General features: G+C 45.0%; 1 protein-coding gene across 1 annotated transcript in view; it reads right to left on the reverse strand.

Moving 5' to 3' along the window:
* Window positions 1-22,061, reverse strand: part of LOC133968822 (adhesion G protein-coupled receptor L2-like) — an 87,175-nt gene that overhangs the window by 36,352 nt on the left and 28,762 nt on the right. Inside the window, exons 3-5 of the mRNA XM_062405031.1 lie at window positions 12,070-12,283; window positions 8,089-8,198; window positions 3,566-4,366 (exon numbers count right to left, since the gene is read on the reverse strand). Of these exons, the coding sequence (XP_062261015.1) occupies window positions 3,566-4,366; window positions 8,089-8,198; window positions 12,070-12,283 (1,125 nt within the window). The remainder of the gene's footprint in view (window positions 1-3,565; window positions 4,367-8,088; window positions 8,199-12,069; window positions 12,284-22,061) is intronic.

Genomic DNA, 22,061 nt, shown 5'->3' on the forward strand with positions numbered 1-22,061 from the left:
ACTTACAAGACCGTCTCCGAGGAGGAGAAGTGAGTGAGAGCTCCAGTTGGTCTTTTCGCCTCTTAACCTAGAGCCAGTGCTGGTAATTAATGACAGGGAAATAAATCCCACAAGACATGAATTTTACATTAGGCTGTTTATCTGCTTCATTGGGAGCACGCAGCTCTGGAAGGTAGAGGTCCACAAGAAGATTTTTGTCTCTTGGTTGTACAATAGTTTCCAATCCAACACGGAGGACTATTTGATTATTATTCCTGCTAAATGAAAAACTCAAGTTCATGTGAAATTGTTTGCAGGCCTCGCCGCTTTACTGACAGTTGCTCAGACAGAAAAAACCCTCTGCCGGACATATCCTGTGTCTGTGTGTGGGGGGGGGTGGGGGGTAATTTATGAGACCTGTAACTGAATCCTGTGGAGCAGCCGACGTAGCGCAGTCACAACTAGTCGGAGTCAGAGGGAGGAGGCAAAGCTACACAGACACAAGCATGAAGACAGGAAGATATATGTGCTGACAGAAACACGCTATAAGCGAAAAAGAGCAAAACTCCCTGTCACACACGCCTGTAAAGTCCGCTTAAACAACTTCCTGCCGTAATTCAGCAAGAGGGCCAATTAGGGCTCCTCCGAATCTTCTGCTTTGCTTCAGCCTCTATTTCTGTTGCTCCACATCGCGCCTCAGAGGGTGGAACACAGGCTTAGTAAATGATACATCTATAAATGTCCCTCGTTTTGAATGCTAACCTGGAGGTGTCGTTCGGGGATATAAAAGCAAACCCAACCGGGCGAGGTGCACTGCTGGGTTTAGCCACAAAATGGCTGAGCAGAAAAAAAAAAAGAACCCATCAGCTTTGTGATGATAGATAGTGTATGTGCGGAATGCAGGATGTGACATAGCGTTTTATCCTGACATTTCACTCGGGAGTGGAGCCCACTTGTGCTCACTTCTAGATACCAGGTTTCTGAAAGTGGCTCAGCCTTTCGGACAAAGCCATTAATTTTATGCCTCTCGTCTTTATGGTCTCAGATCAATTCCACCTCAAACGCAAATTAATTTTCTCCTTTCTCTCCCTGTTAGGTTGAATTGCTCTTGGCAATTACCGACTCTTCTGATTGTTTCTTTTTCTGAATTCATTGGACTGAATCCATTAATGTCTCTGCACATCACCGAGAATACATTACCTTTGTCCCTCCACGTTTTGCAATTGTGAGCACCTGGGTGTGCTTTGTATCGGCATGCGCCTCTTTCGGAGAGACCTCTGAGGAGGCGGACTCTTTAAATATTGATCATTGCTGTTTTGTGTTCACAATGCATTAGCGGAGCTGAGATGTTTTCTCTAAACGTGTGTGAACTGTCTGGAACAATAAGCGGACAGATCGATGTGGGGAATGCTCTCAGCTAATCACTTCAAGCATGGCCAGAATTAAAGAAAACCCACAGTGTGGCGAACGCTCGACGCGAGGTAAGAGAATCACCCCGACAAGCTGCGAAGGTCAATTATGTTCTGCTTTGATCACTTTGCAAAAACTCTCTTAATATAAAACTCCTAATCCTGCTGGCACCCGGCGCCTCTCCGGGATGAGCATTACAACCAAGGTTGATGCCTCTGACAGAAAAGGACACCGACACTTCTCGTGTTACACTAGTTCTACAAAGCAGAGAAATATACTGGGTTTGGTGTTCGAGGTAACTTCACTCTGCGGTCGATGAATCTTAATGGGAACAATTAATTTCCTTTACGCCTCAAGTGCCCCTCAGTTTCAGAGAGGGAGACATTATTTCAGCACCATTAGATTACCCTGCAGAATAGGTTGTTTAATTCAACGCCATATCATGGGCAGCAATAAATCCTAATAGCTACACAGCAAAGAAGTTAAAGGTGTAGGTCTGAAAAAAGCTAATAAAGAAGAACCAATTATTTTCAAGTGTCATTCACAGGAAGGCCGGCGCGGTGCTGCCGCTGGTCGCAGCATCTCGAGACGCCTCCTCTCTCTCTCTCCTTCTTGAACTTCCAGCATTTGAAACTGTTCCAATAAAACACGGTTAATGATCCTCGGTGACAAGTTCCGCTGCAGAGATTTATTTCTAAATTGGATCCCAGTAACAAAACAGGGGCAGGAAACAGGTACTTAGAATAAAGAGTAAAATCATCAACTATTATATATTGGGTCTTGTTCCCTTTCCAGCAGCAACACTGTGCCCATGTGGTATTTGTGTTTACCGAGCCATTACAGTAGCTGAGAGAGAGCATATTAAACCCTTCATTGAAAATGCTCTGTGATGGCCACTTCTCCCAGAGCCTCCTTTAAGACATGAGGGTAATTATGATAATTCCGCTGTTAATTACATTTCCATACATCAGGGTGTGAACAGTTGAGCAGGCAGTTTGCATGCAATGAGAACTCATTAGAGTTTGGAGTATTTTTCATATCTATTCCAACGCGCCCTTAATTGAGGCTTTGCCCGTTCGGTAAAACAGACACAAACTCTGAGCTCCCCCTTCGGGTGAGGAGTTATCATGGTGGGGAGATTCCAGTGAGCGGCGGGAAAACAAACAGAAGTGTTGACAAGAGGCCAGAGTTCAGGAGCACACTGATTCCATTGAGACATCAAGACCGACCCCCCACCCCCCCTCAACAGCTCAGGTCAAGAATCAGATTTCCCCCCTGGCAAACCCCCTCCCGAATATTAGGTGGTTCAAAATCATAACCTAATCCGGAGCAGTGCTCGGGGGCAACCCGAGCCTCTGAAATAACGCCAAGTCGGGTCACGCTCCTCGTTTCCCCACTTCGTAAAGGAGACTTAGCGCGGCTCTGTGGGATAAGGTGGCTGCAGTCAGGTAATTAGGCCCATTATCAGCCTGATGGAAGGTCTCTGTCTGATGACACGTATGTCACCTCTCAGCACTACACAGATTAATTTAAGCCCCCTGAACGCCTGACAAGTTTCTTCAGTGTAATTGATCTCCTACCTGCCATTCTTCTACCCCAACTCGCCACGCGCCATACAAGTCTTCCACTCTTTAGCCGGGAGGTTTTATAAAAATATCGCACCTGAATAGGACGGTGATTATCTCCAGATATATTTCAAAAAAATGGCTTCGGCGAGGTTGCCGAGGTAGCCACGGCAACGCAACTCGAAATCCCATGGTAAGCATGAGAGGATGACCTCTATCACACTTCTCAAATGTATTCCCGGCATTGGGGGGAAGTTCGGGAGGGCAGTGTTCATAATGGTTTTTGAATAAGGCCCGAGATTAAAGAATTTGATAGGGTCCAAGATTCAGCTGGAGCGAGTGCCTCTGCTTCCCTCACGGTAATAAAGTAGCAGATTTTTTCCTAGCACTGCAATGCCATTGGGACCGATCCCTCATTCCAAGGTGAATCTGTAATTTACTGTCTGCAAATGAGCCCTTTCCCCAAGACTAACACAACCCTCTTTCCTTTATCACACCTGAATTGCGACCAGTATTAAAAGGCAGCCATCTGTGACGTCCCACGCTACAGCCAAACAAGCGGAGAATAACACAAAGACAATGAGCTGATAGAGAAATGGAGCAGCTCTCACCTTCGGCGGGATCCGGCAGGCTGAAGTCAAGGTCGTAGCGCAGGGTGTAAAAGTTATTCCACACGTACAGCTGGTTGTCCCTGGGGTTGTAATCCACAGCGGTGATGTACTGGTACTGGTTGGGGAAGAGGATGTCGGTGTACTCGCCGTGGCTCAGCTTGGTGTTGTACGTGTAGTCGATTTGGCTCCTGCTCGCCTCGCTCTCGTTCTCCTCGTAGGTCGAGCGCACCACGTGCAGCACGCCGCACACCATGAAGGCGTTGGACGCAGAGCGCTTGTCGTACGCCGTGTCCCACGTGGCCTCGAAGCGGAGCGTGTACGGGTTGAGCTGGCTCACCACAATGCGCCCATTGTTCTGTTCGGTGGCATAGATCACCCATAGGCCCCTCTCGTCTACTGCCAGGTCAATGTCTGTCTTGCCCCCCCAGCGGTAGGGTGAGGTGTCGTGATAGTTGGCGTTGTTCACGATGGCCTCGCCACTTTTGATGCGTGTGCGCAGGTCGAACTTGACGATGTTGCGGGTGCGCTCCTTGTTGAAGAAGATGGCGCCGTCGTAGGCTACGAAGCCGGTCCCGTCTACGCGGTGGGGCAGTTTATACGTGGTCGTCTGGCGACCATTCTTGAAGTCCTCCAAAGAGGCGTACTCGATTAGGGTGTCAGTGCGATACGGCGTCCAGGGCATGAAGAAGACTTTGTCTCCAGCCTGCAGCGGGTCTTTGCACCACGACCCCGCCTGCTGTTCTGCCTCGAACAGGAAGGTGGCGTCGCCCACGCCCTTCAGAGTCCCGGGACAAATGAAAACTAGTGGCAGAAAGAGAGTGAAACAAAATACAATGAGGCCAAAAGTTAAACAAATACTGCACATTTTAAACGCATCATTCTTGCTGCTGTACAACTCAAGATCAGGGACTGAGAATTTTGGAGGAATTCTTTAACTAGTGCTTGTTTTACTACCGCTAATGCAAATTGGGAAAAAGAAAACAAATGAATGTGTCATAGTGATTATTTCAGAATGATTAACGTGACGTTAAGAAGACTTGCATCTCAAGGGTCTGCTGCTACATCCTAACAGGGACAAAAACAAAATAAAATGACAATCGAAAAAAAAAAAATCCTGCAAATGAAAGACATGGGAAATGGGAGAAGAGTTCACAGGTAGTTTTTTTTTTTTCTAATACCAGCATGTCCCTGTCGTATATTGTCACATGAGGAACTGGGAATATGGAGACACAGCACATGCATAATCACATGACTGAGGTCATAAACCAAAATGGTAAGGGAACAGACTTCACATCTTGTGATAAGAGTGAACAACAGGTTGTCAAATGGTGGTGGTGGCAGCAAAGCAGAGGTAAAATGAAAGTGGAGGTTTGGGGAATAGAATCGAACAGTGCTGAAGGATTTTCGCTACTTCAGTGGCAAATAAACAAGAGTAACCACTGATGGGTGAGGGAGGCCATGGCAAGGTTCCCATTTGGATGGTTTTAAAATAATTGGTTCTGGATAAAAGAAAGGAACACAGGGGAATTGCTTTCTTTTCAAACTTTTTTTTTATGTTTTGTTTTGTCTGTGCCAATCTCACTCAACCATCACTGCTATTTCACATCACGTGCTATATGGGTGCAGCAGAAATTGCGCCAAGCAAACTACAAACTGTGCTAACTAAGAATATAAAAACACAACTAGTCATTCTTCAAGGGTTAATACAGTGCTAAGCAGGAGTCCCTGGAACAAATCAACACCGAACAGTTGGTGTTTTCTTTTGGAGGGGCGGGGGGGAGGCGGTACTACATTCAGTGACCGTGGATGTCATTTGAAATTCCGTTTTGGAATTCATTTGGACTCCATGGGTGCAAACAATCCTCCTATGGGTTTGGGTGGGGGGGGTGGGGGGGCATGGGGGGGACCTTTACTCAACATCACAGAACAAGGAGCTGAAGGAGGGGATGGGGGGGAGGGACCAGACCACTCATTTACCTTTTTGCTCCACTTCTATTTCAGGCATTGGAAAAGAAAGCGAAAAAAAGAGTGCAAAAGGGAGAGAAAGGTTATCATGAGACAACTACCAGGTACAAAGAGAAGAATTAGTCGGAGGAAATGAGCGAGAGGTGAACTGCGGTGCTGCCGAGAGAATAGGAGCTGGAGGAGAGAGAGAGCGGTGTTTGTTAGTGAAATGGCCTCTCGTCCTACAGGATACCAAAAGACAGGAAAGTTATAACTGGAGAAAAGCAAAGTGCCATGCTCCTCAGCGCGTTCAAACCTTTCACTCCTGCGCTCATTAACTGCTGACAGGCTAACGCAGTGACCACCCGAAAGCAGAATAAATCCCTCTAAAAAATGCATCTGCTAAGTGGAGGGGGAGAGAGAGAGAGAGGGAGAGAGGGAAGATATCTGAGAGTCCCGGTCATACTTCAATGGATTAAAGTTATTTTTGGCTTGTATTGACTGAGGGTGGAGTTTGTTCAAACTCCATAAACACAAATCCAAACTGGATTCCAAACTCGCTCGCCCACACACGAAAAACATGACACGGTGTTAATATTACCGAAAGAAACTCGACTTAAATGAGCCAAAGACAGCAACAGCACATTAGATGACTGATGAACAGTCGGACTAATAGGAGTCTTTTTTCTTTTGAGGCATGTTGAAGCTGCATACACAGGGTGGAGGGAGAGAGAGAGAGAGAGAGAGAGAGAGAGAGAGAGAGAGAGAGAGAGAGAGAGAGAGAGAGAGAGAGAGAGAGAGAGAGAGACAGAGAGAGGGGGGGGGGATCTGTGATAGATTGGAAGTAAAAAAAACGAGAGCAAAGAGGTTAGTAGGGGGGGAGGCAGGAGGTGAAAGGGAGGTCTGTTTGAAAGAAGAAAAAGAAAAGATGAATATTTCAGAACATGTTTACAATTCATCAATTTAAATACTAAGTGCTTCAACAGGCGGGGATGAAGGTTAGATTTGCACTCATACACTACTCTCGAATTCCCTTTTGAGGTAGACTAACTCAAATCCGATTCCAGAGACATAGTTTAAACTAACGCCGGCTTTAAACAACTCTACAGTGCGTCTAATTAAATCATCTGGAGACGAGAGCCGCTCCAGGGCCATCTGCAGAGATTTGGTTAATCTGAGAAAAAGATGCAGAATCATCTCCCAGTTTAAGGATTTTAACTCCAATATCCTCTGTAATATGATTCCACACGATATTACTAAATGTGCTGTACTGATATGAGACCAATTAAGTACTCCCTTCTTCATAATCTCCGTTATTATCTCAGCAAAACACTACAGACCTGTAGTTATTGCAATTAAAACCATTCAGAAAGTAAATTCAACCAAACTACACTGATGCTTTTATCCCAGTTACCACTGGTCATCATTACACATGCACATAGTTTTGGTTTTTAGAAATATCTGAGACTTCTGTCTTTCTTTCACCAAGCAAATACAATAGATGTGGAAGGAATGTTGTTTGAGGTGCTCACAGCAGAGAAAACAAATATTTTTACAGGGATGGTATCTTCAGTTAGTTCCAGAGGAAACTGCTCACAGTGAGGTCTGAGTCTGTGGAGTAACACAACCTCGGTTTCTGGAGACAGATTTTGCTGTTGTTTTTTCGAAATGTCATATTTTCTCATGCTGTTAGCACCACGAGCAAAAAATGCACAAACTAGCGCCGTAATGAGGTGGAGGCACATATCTCAGATTGATGGGGAAGGGATGCAGACCTGGCATCCCAGCCTTGTTCGTCCAAATCAAGTAACAGGTCTGTTTTTCGAATCAAATTCCATCAATGAGTCTTAAGTTGTGTGAAACAAAGACTCAATCAGCTCAACTCTGCACTTTTTAGTGGTCCAGCCTAATTAACATTCACGGCCTGTAGCTACAACCAGAAAATAAATGAAATGTTTACTCAATGAGCATCATTCCATCGTCACAGCAGGTGAACCAATGTTCTTCAACACCATATTTTCCCTTCATCCCATCATTGAACTATTAACTGAATTTAAAGTGTGGATTAAATGAGTAAAATCTGGTCTTTGTTGAATCATAAAAAAAAAACACACTCCTATTTTCTCTAAGATTCTTAAGAGTACAGCCACCGGCTCGCAGAGAGCCCACTGACAGCCATTAGAGAAATAACATTAATTAAGTAAAAGAAGATTTGTTAGCCAAGTATTTTGCCAATCGGGAAGCAAAACAGACCTTTAAAGACATTTATCTTTAAGATTAATATCAAAACTCCCTGGAAGGTTCGATTCCTCACGAGGTAACTGAGAAAACTTGTTTCTTTATAATTTGGGTGAATGGATTTAAATGTAACTTTATATTACAACTTAATGTATAATTAACATTGCTACAGTGTCCTTCCAAACACTCCCACGAGTTGAAACGTCATCTGTAAAACAAAGCAGGCATACAGTACAGTGTATTTGCAGAGGCGGCAGTTATAGCACATATCCGTCTATTCTACAGACACTTCAATAGCAGACAGTCAGAGTTCAGAGTGTGATTAGGATGGTGATACTTACTATAGGGAACACACTCATACTGGACCTCTAAGTACTTGTAGGTGCCAGGGCATGGATCAGGAAAGACATCAGAGCCAGTGACAACCACACACTGCGTACGGTTGTTGCACCTAGAAAAGATTGACCAGAGATTTCATCATGACTACCCACAGCAAAGGGAGCTCGACAAAGACAACATTAACAACACAGGGCTGGGGGGGAAAGTTCATCGCTGTGGCCGGGGCCTGTCACATATGCATTCTAGTCTAAACCTTGGTAAACAGAGAGAGGAATGAAAACATTAAGGCAGAGTAGATGGATGTGCATGGGAATGATAACGAATAACCAAGGTGAGAGAGCAGCTAAAGGCATGTTGGGCATTAGCGATGGTATTTCCTTTAACAGCGTCCTTATGCCGCTATTGAAAGGGAAGACATTCATTAAAACACACACGACAGGTGGCGGTGACGTGCAGTGGACTGGAATGAGTGACCTCCGCTGAGACGGAGCGGCTCCGCTGCGTGTGCGCGACAAACAGCGGCGTGAATGTGTAGTTTCCATGAAGTTATTCGTCTTTTCCAGTTTGAAATGTTTTCCCTCAGCGATTAAGCGGTCTGACAGGTGAACTGGAAAGTCAGAGCGTGTGCGTGTGTGTTTGCAGATGTTTCAGGGTGCTAAAACAGGTTCAAGTAAAGAGGGAGATGGGGGGGGGGGGGGGGGGAACAGCAGAGGACTGAGTTTGTGTAAATACTGTATAGGGTGAAATTGGCTTCGCTTCAATCACGCTCTCTCGAAGCCGAGGGATTGAGGATAGAGTCGGCAGAAGCAGAGGCAAACAAGGAGAAAACGGACACCGAAATAGGACATTCAACAATTTGCAAGCTTGAGATAAATATTTCAGAAGGTCAGTAGCATTCATGCAAGTTGGACATACATTTTAACATCGGACATGACATTCAAAGAAACATTAGTAATTTAAGAGGCTTTCTGTGGCTGCAAAATGGGTTCGTGCCTCACAACAACAACACAAAAGCTCGACCGCGTACTTTACACCGTGCAGGTTTTTTTAAGGTAAAGGATAAAAAGGGAAATGTGTGTACATTAGGCAGAGCCACATTCAAAATCCTGCTTTGCATTTTAGTCAGAAAAACCCATCCTTCGCAACTAATGGATTATTTCCCATTAAATATGAATAAAAAGGTGCAGAGTGCATTATGAAGTTAACAAATAGCATTAGCATCATCAGTGTTGGTTTAAGCATCACTGACAATAGTGTGCCAGCTGCACTTAAGAGACTCTCTGTTATGGCTTCACTACAGGCAGAGCCGCTGCGAGGGAGGAAGGCCACCGCATGACAATGTGAACCGGCTGAAACCAGTTGATGGCATCGCTTTAAATGCACGGAGAGAGATATGCTATTTCATTATTTTATTGATTATTTTTTGAGTTTATTCTTCTGACGGACACTAGTCCCCAGTTATGGAAAGCACATCTACTCAAGATATGTACTCATGAATAATTTTGCGATACCTGTCGCTCACTTAAATATTTCATTTCATCCCAGTTTGTGCTTCTGCTCACGTCATTTCTGACGAAAACAATGTTCTCTGCCCCCCCCCACATCTCCCTGACGGCTAAAGTTACATTTCACATACAAGCTATGATTATACGATTTTATTTACAACGTTGTCATGGATTTAAGTGCCCAAGTGTATTTGCTTCACACCTTATATCACACTCACTGACAATGATCCAATAATGAATTACACAGAATAATATAATTTGAAGGGGTAAAATTCATTTCAGTAAACCATAGCACAGTAATTTTATTTACTTAAGTAAAACTATGAAAAGCTTATTTTGACTGAGCATTTCCTTTTACTTGAAACTTGAAGTAACTCCAACCGAAACAACCAGCTGAAAGACGCTAGAACATTTCAAAGATCCGCAAGAGTTTGGAGTTGGTTTTCTGTGGGAAGTGTCTCTTTTGATCAGAGCACCTCTTTTGATCTGTGGTAAATATAAAAGGATCTAAAAGATCCACAGACTCCGACACTGGCTTCCTAAGTTGTAACAATTCACTCTGGCATTTATTCTACAGTAATTTTTCATGTACTCCTGCCTTGGAGAAAAGTGAAGTGTCGTTGCAAAGCGCTTCAACACTTTAGCACAATCTCAAGGTGCTAAAGTGTCAGGTTCCTTCTCTTTTTCTGTCTAAAAACTGCAACAGTATTCTGCTAGTTTCACTGGGTCAGGGGACAGGTGGCCATCTCAATAAGGCGATGCAAGTGAGCAAAGCAATCTTCTTTGGAGCGTTCTGTGAGTGAATAGTTTTGCGTTCCGACACAAAACATCAAGGCTAGCAGAGAGAGAGAGAGAGAGAGAGGTCATACATAGATTCCATTTACAGTCCATGTCTGAGGGCGAGAGACCAGCTGAATGTGAAGAAGGACCAGTGACTGCAGTCCCTACATGTAGTTTTAATCCCGCCACGTTTTTGTTAACAACCAAATGTTTGACTTGAAATAAACACTTTGATGACGACATTGTAGAAAATCAAGCAGCTTGATTCCAGTCTGCTTGTTTTTGATGTGGAGAAACTGGCGGCTGATTAATATTTTTTTTGTCGCAATTTCCAAACCAACAAAGCTGCCACTGTGTGCGGCTGACCCCCCACTGTGCCTATCTCCCCCAATCCTGGTTAATATGTGTGTTTACTGTATCTGCCTGCAGTGCTTTTGAATTTTGTCGATCTTCACAGGGCATTGTGGTGCACTTTAAATAAACCCCTTGTTTTAGTTGACTTCAGCCTGAAGGAAGAGGGACTGGGGTCTCCCCCGAAAACTTTGTGACTGCTCTGACAGCCCCGGCTATCACATCAACCCTCATTACGGTCAGGAATCGGCTTCCTCTGATCTGACTCATTAGAATAATTCCAATGATTAAGGGCTTGCGCTGCAGCTCGTGGTGCAGAGTCTTCTCAAAGCTGGTTTCGCTCGCACACTGCCTCCAGGGAATCTTCTGTGGAGATGAGTTTGAAGTGCGGCTCCAGCGAGACAGAGTGAGACTCGTCAACAGCAGGTTGCAGTGAAACTGAAGGACATGGGCACAGTCAGCGGCGCGTTGCTGTATGAGTGTACTGGGACCGGGCTGTGAATTCAGAAACCCAGGGTGAGACAGTGGGGCTGGATCTTGTTTTTTCCTGAGCTACTCGGTGGTGCTGCACCTCATCATGGGAGTAAAGAAGGGAATCGAGGAGGGAAACCCCCACAGGAGTATGATGGTAGGTGATGATGCTCAAAAGTTAGCTGAAAGGGGTTCGGGGCTATGTTAGGACAGAGCAGTGCATTAGAAGATGAACTGCAGTGGTTACTATTCATGAATAGTTCATCCAGTGCCCTTCAAACACACGCACACACACACAAACACACACACACACACACACACCTCAAGGGGCATGCAGCAGTCGAGCTGAAGAGGCAGCATCCTTCGAGATGGTAACCGGCATAAAAGGCACGATGATGGGCACTGCTCACTACCTGAGGCAAAGCCACTTCAATTGCGGTACAAGTGTTTGAACAAAGTAAGCCCGATATTCCATATAGGGAATTAAGAGGGTGTCTATGTGACTTGTGTCTCCGAGCTATGCTGATTATGACTCAAACAGCAGCAACAACGCGCAGCTGGTGTGAAGAGCTCTGCCACAAGGACGTCGATTCCTGCCTGTCAAGGATTAATCTGTGGCCTAGTTTTCTGAATTTCAAAATGCCACCTACATAATCTAGTCAATGAAAGAAAAAAAACGTGAAAAAAAAACGTGAAAAGTGGCGAGTGGTTGATTCATTGTCCGGCGTGTGGGCGGACACAAGGGCAGGCCGATGGTTTCAACATTTCTAATTTGTGTGCAGAAATGTTGGTCGCAGAGGGAAAGCAAACACACGACTGCTCCTCGGCCTCTGGTCGTGTTTTTGAAATAAGATCCCTCCCCTGCGTGTTTTTTACCTTTGTGATATAATCTTGTAGGCATCGGGGAGGTAGCAGTTGACGTTCTCCATCTGGAACGGGTCGGCGTCACAGATCTTGTCGTCGGTGCGGCCGTAGTTGGCCGTCTCGATCATGATGACGTCACTCCCCGGGCAGCGGAGGTCGATTGCATATCCTTCACACGAGAGCTCTCTCCTGACCAGCCCGAAAGGCAGGGCTGCACGGCTGAACCCTGACGTACACAAGAGACGGAGAAAAATCATTAGGCACATAAATAAAAAAAGGAAATTAATCGGTTTGAAGGATGACTGCTTCGAGACAATAAGGCCACACATCATGCAGTAAAAAAAATCCACTGGCAAAAAGTAAATAGGCAGCAGCAGTCCAATGTTTACCACAGTTTTAAACAGACGGGCCATTACACGCGATACAGGAATGGGGAAAGACGAAACAATTCAACTCTCCATCTCTCTGTGGTCTCGGATGTTGGCTAAGACATCAAATCGGAAGTCACTGGAGACCAGTGGTAACCTCATAAATTCTTGAGCAACTAGAAAAAAGCTACAGAGCACCAGGAAGGCCTCCACCTAGAGAACATCCACGGAGGGCCCAAACCTATGTGGACTGAGAATAGTTTGTTCAGACGTGCCCTTCGCTTCTTCTTGCTTCACTCGCTCTGGAAAGTAAGAGAGAGAAAAAAAAGAATCCTGGCACAATGGAGTGTAATATAATCTATTTTACAGTGTCGGCGATCGAAGAGGGGACAGTCTGGAGTCCACACGGGAAAAATCTATACACGGGGCGCAGCAGATGGGAGTGCAGCCAAATCGCTCCTCTTGGGGGGGAAAATTACTTATTTCACACAAATCTGACCCCTAAGCAATAAAATGTCTTGTCACAGATGGATGTGGAGATTTCGGGGGCGAGAGAGAAAAATGTCATTAAAAAACCCCAAAAGAGTGATGGAAGGAGAAATCCATCATCTGAGGTTAAAGTGATCTAACATTTAAAGAAAGGAGCCGTGGAGAATCGGAGAAAACAATTAGTGAAAAGTACAACATGCAAATGTGTTCCATTTGAGAAGTGCAAGCAGAGCACGGCATGAACCGCCAATAATCGCCATTGTTTGGAGCAATCGCGGGTCCCTGAGGGGATAGCAACCATTTGTATTTGCTGCACTGCTCTCTCCTAATTAGCCCTCCTTTCAGCCGGTTACCTTTTCCCTGCTCCCATTGGCTGCCGAGCATTGTCATGTTCGAAACACTTACCACCCCGGGTTCACTTTGCCCCCTCACTCTAATTATGCTCACACTTTTGACAGCCGGGGGCCTTACGCAATTAGCATTGTTTGAGCCGCTCCGAGCTGAAGTGATTCGGACTTGAAATTCGTACCCTGAAACCCCCCCGACCCACATGGCTGCTGGTCATTTCGGCCCGCTGTGCCTGGCTCACTTGTAATGATAGCGTGTGTCAGTCTGCACGTCACACGCAGGAAACACAGACACAGACATCTGTGAAATACAAGGTTGAAGTCATCGCATATTAGGAGACGCTTCTGCACACACTAGTCCTGGTGGCAGCGTAACAAAATATGAATCTAATGGTATAAATTCCCTGGCACCCGGCCACAAGACATTTCATTATAATACCATGATCTATCTAATGGCCAGTAGATTCTGCTTAGCCGGACTGTTTATCACCTCATTAGGAGACGCTGTGTAGCCGCGCCATAAGTGGAGGGCTGTGGGGTCACTCCATCTATTCCAATAACCCGTACAATTACCCGCACCTTTCAGGAAACCTGTCCGGGGTGGCGGATGATAAAACACAGAGTGAAGTCGCCGGCTTTACCGCGAAGACTAATGATTGTTCCGCCTGCCATTCCTCATGGAGGGAGTGACGGGTTTATCACGGCAGCTACAGAGAGCAGACAGAAAGAATGCATTTCATGGAGTTTTTAGTTTTTTTTTTATTCTGAGAAGAGAGACCGTCGTACGGCTAAAACACCCTCACAGACACAGACACACGCCATCTGCCTCCATAACCTTCTTTCCCTGGCTGTCCACTCCCGACTCTGCCTATCTATCAGCTCGCTATGGCATGATGGCATGCTGCTGTCAACACAGACCAAGCGATTGATTAGGATTGTGCCTCGCTGGCCTCCTCCTCCCTCGCCTGCATAGATCTCTCTGGTCATAGGCTAACACTACATCAATTAGGGGGAGTATCTGGACTGTACTGGCGGCCTTAAGAACAAATTGCCTCTTCTCCAAACTGCATATAGTCTCCGTCTCATTAATGACTGTCTTGTCAGCTTGTAATCGTGCAAGTGATGACAAATCTGTCGAGAAATTTCAAATATATATATATATATGTATAAGTATAAAGGGGTTTTTCATGCCGTGCAGGGGGAAGAGGAGGGGAGCTGAATTCAAGGGAATGTACTCTTGGTCGGCTTAACTGGATATTGCTTGAGATCTTCGGATTGAAGCGCAGCTATGGAGGAAATGCCTTGCGACAACAAAAGGTTTCTGGATGTAGGTGCTGATTTTCTGGGTTTAGACAAGTTTTGCGAGAGATCTCGGGAAAATAGGGGATGATTGTTTGTGTGCACAAGTGTCAGTGTCTTAAGGAAGTATGAAAAGCTTTTCATCTCACGTTCGGCGCTTTGTTTGACTGCTCAACTTTGCAGCAGTTGAATACTGCGACAGAAGGGCACCAGCTGCAGGGAAAACAGTGTCAAGAAAACTGGGAGAGGGAAAAATAGGCCCCAACAAGATGCTTGTGTGTGTGTGTATATGTATTCAAGAAAGAAAGAAAATGAGCTGCTCTCTCCGTGTCTGTGCCTCAGATTAACATGAAATTGCACGATCCGTCAGGGAATTGAATAATGCGTTATTGAGAGCATTTACTCAAAATTGCCATGGTAACCACTTGGACTAAGTCATAATTGGCTGTGATCCCTATTCCTGGTCTTGTTGACACGGAGCCTTATCATGTATTCTGGTCAGTGAGTGACTGCGAGGGAAAGTAGCTTTTCAGATTCCTCCCCCTGACCTGCCTGCTAAGCCGTCTATTGAGCTCAAGAGAGCAAAGCAAAGGCCAGGACCACTTCTCAATATGTTGCATTCTGGGAGTTTTTCCCGTCTTCTACAGTTGGCAGCCTTTAATTCACTCCCAATCACCACACCCCCGCCCCTCCAATCCCTCATCGTGCATATTTTGTTTTCTATCAACACCCTCGAAATTGGAAAGTGACACTGCGGCTCATGTGGACACATCTGAAAACATCCAGAGTTACACTTGGTGCCTTTTCGAAACCCTGGAGATGAAACCAAAAGAAAAAGAGTTCTTTTTGTTTTTGTGGTGAGATATTTCTAATTGTGTGGCCGTGCCAGACCGGTACACATAGATTTGGGTTAATCTCTGCCGGTCTGCGTCCTTATCAACCTTTAACCCTTAAAATTGTAAAGGACATAAAACAGGGGGGGGGGGGAGTGGAGGAATGTTTGATCAGTGTTTAAAAAGAAAGAAAAAAACTGGGCCACTTTTGGAGGGTAGACAGAGTGGAGAGGGCTGGAACAGACAGAGAGCCAAGGCGTTGCTTGACGCTTGTCATCCTCCATTAAGGTTCCTTTGATTGGCCTTTGTGGTTCTGGAAACGGCAAACAGCTGCATGCAAATGGCCCTGTTTGCCCAGGGCTGGCCCCCATTGTTCTGGGCTTGGGTCTGACAGGGACGCTTTCTCTGCAGCATAAAGGAGGGTGTAGCCTTTAGTCAAATAAGAGTGCCCCCACCGTGGTCACAGCAGGAGTACTTCAGGATTGTTGTCTTTTTGTGTTGTTTTATTCCTTATATTACTGGTAGCCAACATCTTCGGAAGAAAGAGAAGATCTTAGAGTCAAGCTTTTCCTCCAACAGCAGGGGATGCTTCCATAATCCAATATCCGGACTGACAGAGAGGCCATATAGGATGTTTTGCTCGGGTGGAGTAAAGATTTTCAATGGGAATTTATGGAGTGGGAAAAAAAAATATTAAAAAATGAAAACATATATAATACCCAATATAGGGAACAGCTTCATAATTGTTGTGCCTCTTTCTTTCCCCCCAGTCCCTTTGTTCTTTACTGCAGTATTTCTAATCTGTTCCATGAGACACTTTGATTGCCGGCCAAAGGAACAAAAAAAGGCCTTAAAAATAAATTTCAAGAGACCACTGCGGTAAAGTTTTCATGTGGAAAATAAGACAAAGGGACTCTTTAAATGTCTATGCACATATTTCTAAAATGACGGACTGGACTGGACTAATTCACAACACACACACACACACACACACACACACACACACACACACACACACACACACACACACACACACACACACACACACACACACACACACACACACACACACACACACACACACACACACACACACACACACACACACACACACACACACACACACACACACACACACACACACACACACACACACACACAGCTCCACATCCCTACATGTGCAAGGGAGTTCAGTGCTGCAGCCGAAAGAACGTGCGACACGTGCGCTACCTGACTGCCCATCAGATGTGAGACACACAGGAGGCAAGGTGGGAGATGAGAAAAGGAGATTTGGGATTCACAAAATAACACCTTCTATTCAAACACAGACAACACCCCGAAGCTCCTCACTATGCCACAACGGCTCCGGTTTCATATCAACGGCCGGAGCGCGGGCGAAACACTGACAAAAAAATCTACCCTGACATATGGCACCGTTTCCCCATGACACTTTAGTCCCAGCTCTGGTCTACCTTGCTGGGAAGTGTTTCTAAAGACAGTGTCAGACATAACCACAAACCCCGGGGCTACACCCGCCTTTCCCAGACAGCTGCTATCAGAGACTCTTGATTCCGATAGAAGGATGCTAAAATAGAAACTGGCAATACAGGGCCGAGTCCATTTGTGGTTAGACAAAGCGCTCTAAGTCGTATCCGTTTCCTTCTATCTGGTGATGTATGAATCCAGTGTTGCCACCTCGAATTCCAAACCTATCATTTGTATTCACGGCGGAGGACTGTTCTGTATTTCACCTCCTGTTTATTTCATTTATTAAAATAAAAACACGGTGGGAGGAGGGAACCACAAGTGACGGGTTGAAGCATGTCTCGTTGAACGGGTTTAAGGGGAAACATTCGTCATTTTGCCGAGACTGAGTGTGATCGGCCCTGTCGCTGCCTCTTAACTCCTCAGGTGGGTCCATGGAGAGGAAGCCAGATCCTATCATGCCAGATGCAGGCATGTAATGTTTTCTCTTTTTGAGAAGCAGCGTGAATTTAAAAGGGAAAATATAAATATTTCCCACCTTATTCTCATAATTGCAGTTCCTCTAAAAACCCTCCCCTCAACAGTAAATGGTTGCATTTAGTAGTTCTCTCTCTAATAAATGCAATACTTGGCATTTTAAGAGTTTTTTTGGGGAAGTGGTGTCTTTTTTGTTGTTGTTACTCCAGAGCAAAGGTTTAAAGAATTCATAAATTTAAATGTGGGCACATTAGCTCTAAAGGTCATCAGTTGGTGAGGATGTTGGACTTTTTGACATTAAGCCTCAGCCTTTTTGCATTAAATCGAATATGCAGCCTTCATGGGAATATTAAATATCACACCATCTCATGAATCTTTAGCAACAGTATTAGTTCACAGTAGTAACACCATTTATTTTCCCAAAATTCCATAGTTGTCAGGGGAATGAAAAAATGACATGTGGTAGATCTTCCACCTTTATCCCTGTAAACTGCAAACTGTATGTCACTAACAACATAGGCATTTGGGCTAACCATGCCGCTTTTCTGCTAAACGACAAGGTTTTGAAAATACTAACGTAAGATCAACATTTATTTAGAAAGAATGAAGATATTTGCCCTAATCTGTTTAGCAGGAGTCTTGTTTCCTCGAATTGCTACAACAGGGCTGGCGACTCCATCCAAAACACCCGCTCAGCTGCATGAGACTGTAGATGAAGAATTTCTCCCATGGGAGGAAGAACCAAAGGGAAAAAAGAAAACAGACAGTGGAGGCTGTAATGACTGGGTCTTAATTCGACCAAAGGAATCAAGGTTTTATTCTGCGTAAGTTGGTTGGATGATCGTTGACCCTTGTGCGCGCACTTCAAAGAAAGCCAGCACGGAGAGAGAGAGGGGCATCATTATATTACTGATACGTATAATCCTCTGGATGTAAAGGGGGCGGGTGGTTAATATATAAGTCACGACAGGAATAATTCAGTTGAGGAGACATTACTCGATGAAATTACATCATTTGTTTGGTCCATGGACACATCACTCGGATTAAAGCAATAGTATAATGCAACACCTTGTATAGTCTACTTAGGAAACAACCCTTTCCCAGTGATACAAATAACTGTCAACAGGGGCTAAACATTTGAAAGAAAAAAAAATGTTCAACTTGGAAGATGAAACGAACATATATGCTCCCGGGGGAGTGCCATTTTGACAGAATTAGATCATTGCTCGTTCAATGTATAACTTGCTGTTGCTTCTCGTTTTTTGTTTTTTTTGCAGGGGAGTTGATGAAACAGGCAGAAAGAGGGGAGTTTAAAAAAAACTCTCTTGTGTGCAGCAGGGGCACAGTTTCACAGGTTTGATCTACCCTGAGTGATGCTTAACCCCCCATAAAGCCTATATTTTACCCCTGCACCGAAACACCGTCTCGATCTTCCGCTCAGGGAAAACGTCTCGAAATAAGTCAGGTGGCTCCCCAAGGGCGGGGATGAAGAAGAAAAGAGGAGGAGGATGAAGGGGAGAAAGGGGGTGGGGGGGAGTAGACGTGGATGCGTCTCCATCACATGCCTGTGCCTCTGTTCTTGTTTGCTGGGGCAAAGCCTCCCCATTTCACCCTCCTAATCAACCCCGCATCTCCTCCACCCAACCCTGCCCAAACAGAGCTGAGCCCGGGCTTACTCAGTGCGTCACATAGACAGGGTGTCAGGGAAGAGCTGCAGCTGGAACATGGATTACATGAATAATGAGCTGGAGACTCGGGATGACTGGGAACGGAGATCGAGGCCTTGAGACAATTCTGATAAGGGGGTTTATCTTCGTGCAAGGCCAGCAGTAACCTTTAACACAATGGTGCTATCACTAGCCACAGGCACCAATAATCATGCTGGTGCTTTCGTGCCTTCTAAACCTGGTCTAAACAAACCCACTTGTGCCGAAGAGGTTGGAGTGATACAGATGTGGTTTTGTTTTTTTATGCAGATGAGGAGGGTCAGCCCGGTTTTGGTTAAACATTTGGAGGAAGAGACATTTTCTTGATTCTACTCGGTGCACGGAAGAACCCAAAAATTAATGATTTAGTTTTTCCTCTTTCATTCTGACATACGTTTTTAATCTAGCGCACATTTCAGTGAACATTTAAATGTTTATTTTTTTATTCAATTAAGGAAGACTCTTTGCTGGCTTACATTAACGGGAGATTCTTATCAGGGATGTCTTCAGGACACATCCTGAACTCCTGCTAACAATGTCCATCCCTCGGCATCCCTTTTTTTTTTTTTTTAGAATTCAGGCACCAGGACTTGACTTTTAAATCGGGACCCTCCATTTAAAAACGTTTCTCGGTCGCAACTTTAGGAAAATAAAGGTTTTCTGGAGACGGGGGAGACTTTACAGAGACTGCTTCAACCTTCAAGGAATGTTGCATGACAGGAGAAGCTGAGTGAGCATTACCACTGACAAATGAATCTGCTTACATGTGATTACTGTTGCCTGTGTGAGCCAGTGTCATTTACTTTCATGGGTTTTTCTTGAACAATGCTGGTGGAATTCTTTGGTTTGGCCACATAACCTCACATTAAAGGATTCTAGAAAATCTGTGACTTTATTTTGAAAGGATTCTCACTGAACTTGACTTTCTAATATGAGCCTTTCATTTGTTTCTCTGTTATTTATCATGTGATTGAATTGTTTCAAAAGGTCAAGAATGTATACAGGTGAAAGAATTAAGTTAACAAACTTTACAGCACTTTTCCCCTGGTAGTTTTGTGGCACAGTTGAAGTGCACTATGCTGCTCCTCTACAGTGGCAGGCACGGTTGCAATGCTACCGTGAAACAGCTGACAGATGCCTGCTGGTGGCTGTCTCCATCGAACATGTAAGCTCGCCTCTCAGGCCGCGGTGGTCCGTGGAGAATCCCCCATTCATGCAAAGATTTAGCCTCTCATTAAACACACATGCTGTATAGTCTGTCAGGGGGAAGCATTTGGATCTGTTATACAGCTCTGTCTGGAGTGTCTCGGAGACGAACCAGGAAGGCCGGTGAAAAATAGCACCCAGGCACATTCCTTCGCAGTAGCCTGCTGCTATCTCTGGAGCACCGGCCACTTTGATTGACTCAAGTGCGATGACCTTGCCCCGTCCCCTTCCACCAGAATTCTGGTCAATGCGAGGCAGAAAGCAGGAGCGCTGATAAGAGATGCACAGATGGAGAGATGTTGATGACAGACAGTTTCCTGCCCCTCATCTTCGATGAGACCATTGTGCCTCACACACCCAGCGGGAATATGCAGTACAGGGGGAGGGGTGGGGGGGATGTCGATAGTGTAAAACAAACAAAAGAGTTCTTTGTGCTTTGCTATTTTACTGACTTTCCTCTTTCTGCACACTTATTTAATTTCCTGCACGGCAGGAGAGGGCTTCCTTATCTTGGACTGTTTATACCTGCAAATCGCCTGGTGGCCTTTTGTTTGCAGGTGACCCGCCCTGAGGTGACATTTAATTCCTGCACAAAAAAATGTGCGGTCATGCTCTATGGCACAGGCTCAGCCTGAGGAGATTACTAATACAGTGAACGCAACAGACCTGCATTCATTGCCTGTGGCGAGAGCTGGCCTGCAGGCACAGAAAGAGAGAGAGAGAGACCCAGCACACATCATTACACTGATTTGAATCGTATATGAGCACTAGCCATGCAAAAGTGAGTGAAATGAACAAGAAAGCATTGGCAGACGAAACAAAGTGGAACCAGTCTTACTTTATATTTACACGTCAGTCCCTCTCTGTCCGAACAGACATGTCTGTGCACACGCTAAAATGCTCACGAGTCAAAGAAAGCGCACAAAAGCCCATTTACCAAATGCATCATGATTTATTTTATGGATTGCCAGCCACTGCCAACTGTCAGCAATAGCTTTGACACCAGCTGACATAAAAGATAAACCACCAGAGATTTATAAAGAGAGTCATAATGAGAGAGGAAATAGCAGGAGCTAGTATATGGCTTTTCTGTGTAGGTTTAATGTGTGATATAGAGCATGTCGTCGAAAACAGTCGCAAAGTACCTTTAATGGAAATTAGCTAAAGCTGGCTCAAGAAGTCGCTAGAAGTCGCTGGATGACGCAACAAGCTAATAAGAATATTCATGGCTTCAAATCGGCTTTTCATTCTGCCTGGTGTCAGCCGGTTTCAGCCCTTTATCTGTTAGCTCCTCTGCTGCACTCTGTGCTCACATATACATTATATTAAATCAAGCAAATTCCCAATAAAGCTGTTCATATTTACACATTTCTCTGTTTCTGTAATATGAGGTATAAAAATAACAGGCTAGACGACTCTTTCCAGGCTGCTGCTCGGCACGGATGCAATCCTGATTTTATTACCACAACGTCATCTGAGAAGATCCCCATACACATAAATTTAAAGCGAGTGGCTGGTCTGGGATTTCAGCTATATTTACAAGTAAAATGACCACTCACCGAGACAGTTACAAGCTCATTCCCTTCTATGTCAGCTGCCATGTGGTCAAGTGAATAAGATGTATTAAAGAGTGAGCCTCCTGAGGGGAACGCTGAATCTCGTGTTTGCTCGGCTCTACTGCTGACTCTCTTTTATGAGAAGTGGACGGATTCTATCCAAACACAGTTGTTTCTAGGTGCATTGCTTCCTGCACTGCCCACACTCTGGAAGCGGTGATGAGGTATTGGGCAGGCG

The sequence above is a fragment of the Platichthys flesus genome, chromosome 14 (genome assembly GCF_949316205.1).
Source record: "Platichthys flesus chromosome 14, fPlaFle2.1, whole genome shotgun sequence".
In the NCBI taxonomy this organism is placed as follows: Eukaryota; Metazoa; Chordata; class Actinopteri; order Pleuronectiformes; family Pleuronectidae; genus Platichthys; species Platichthys flesus.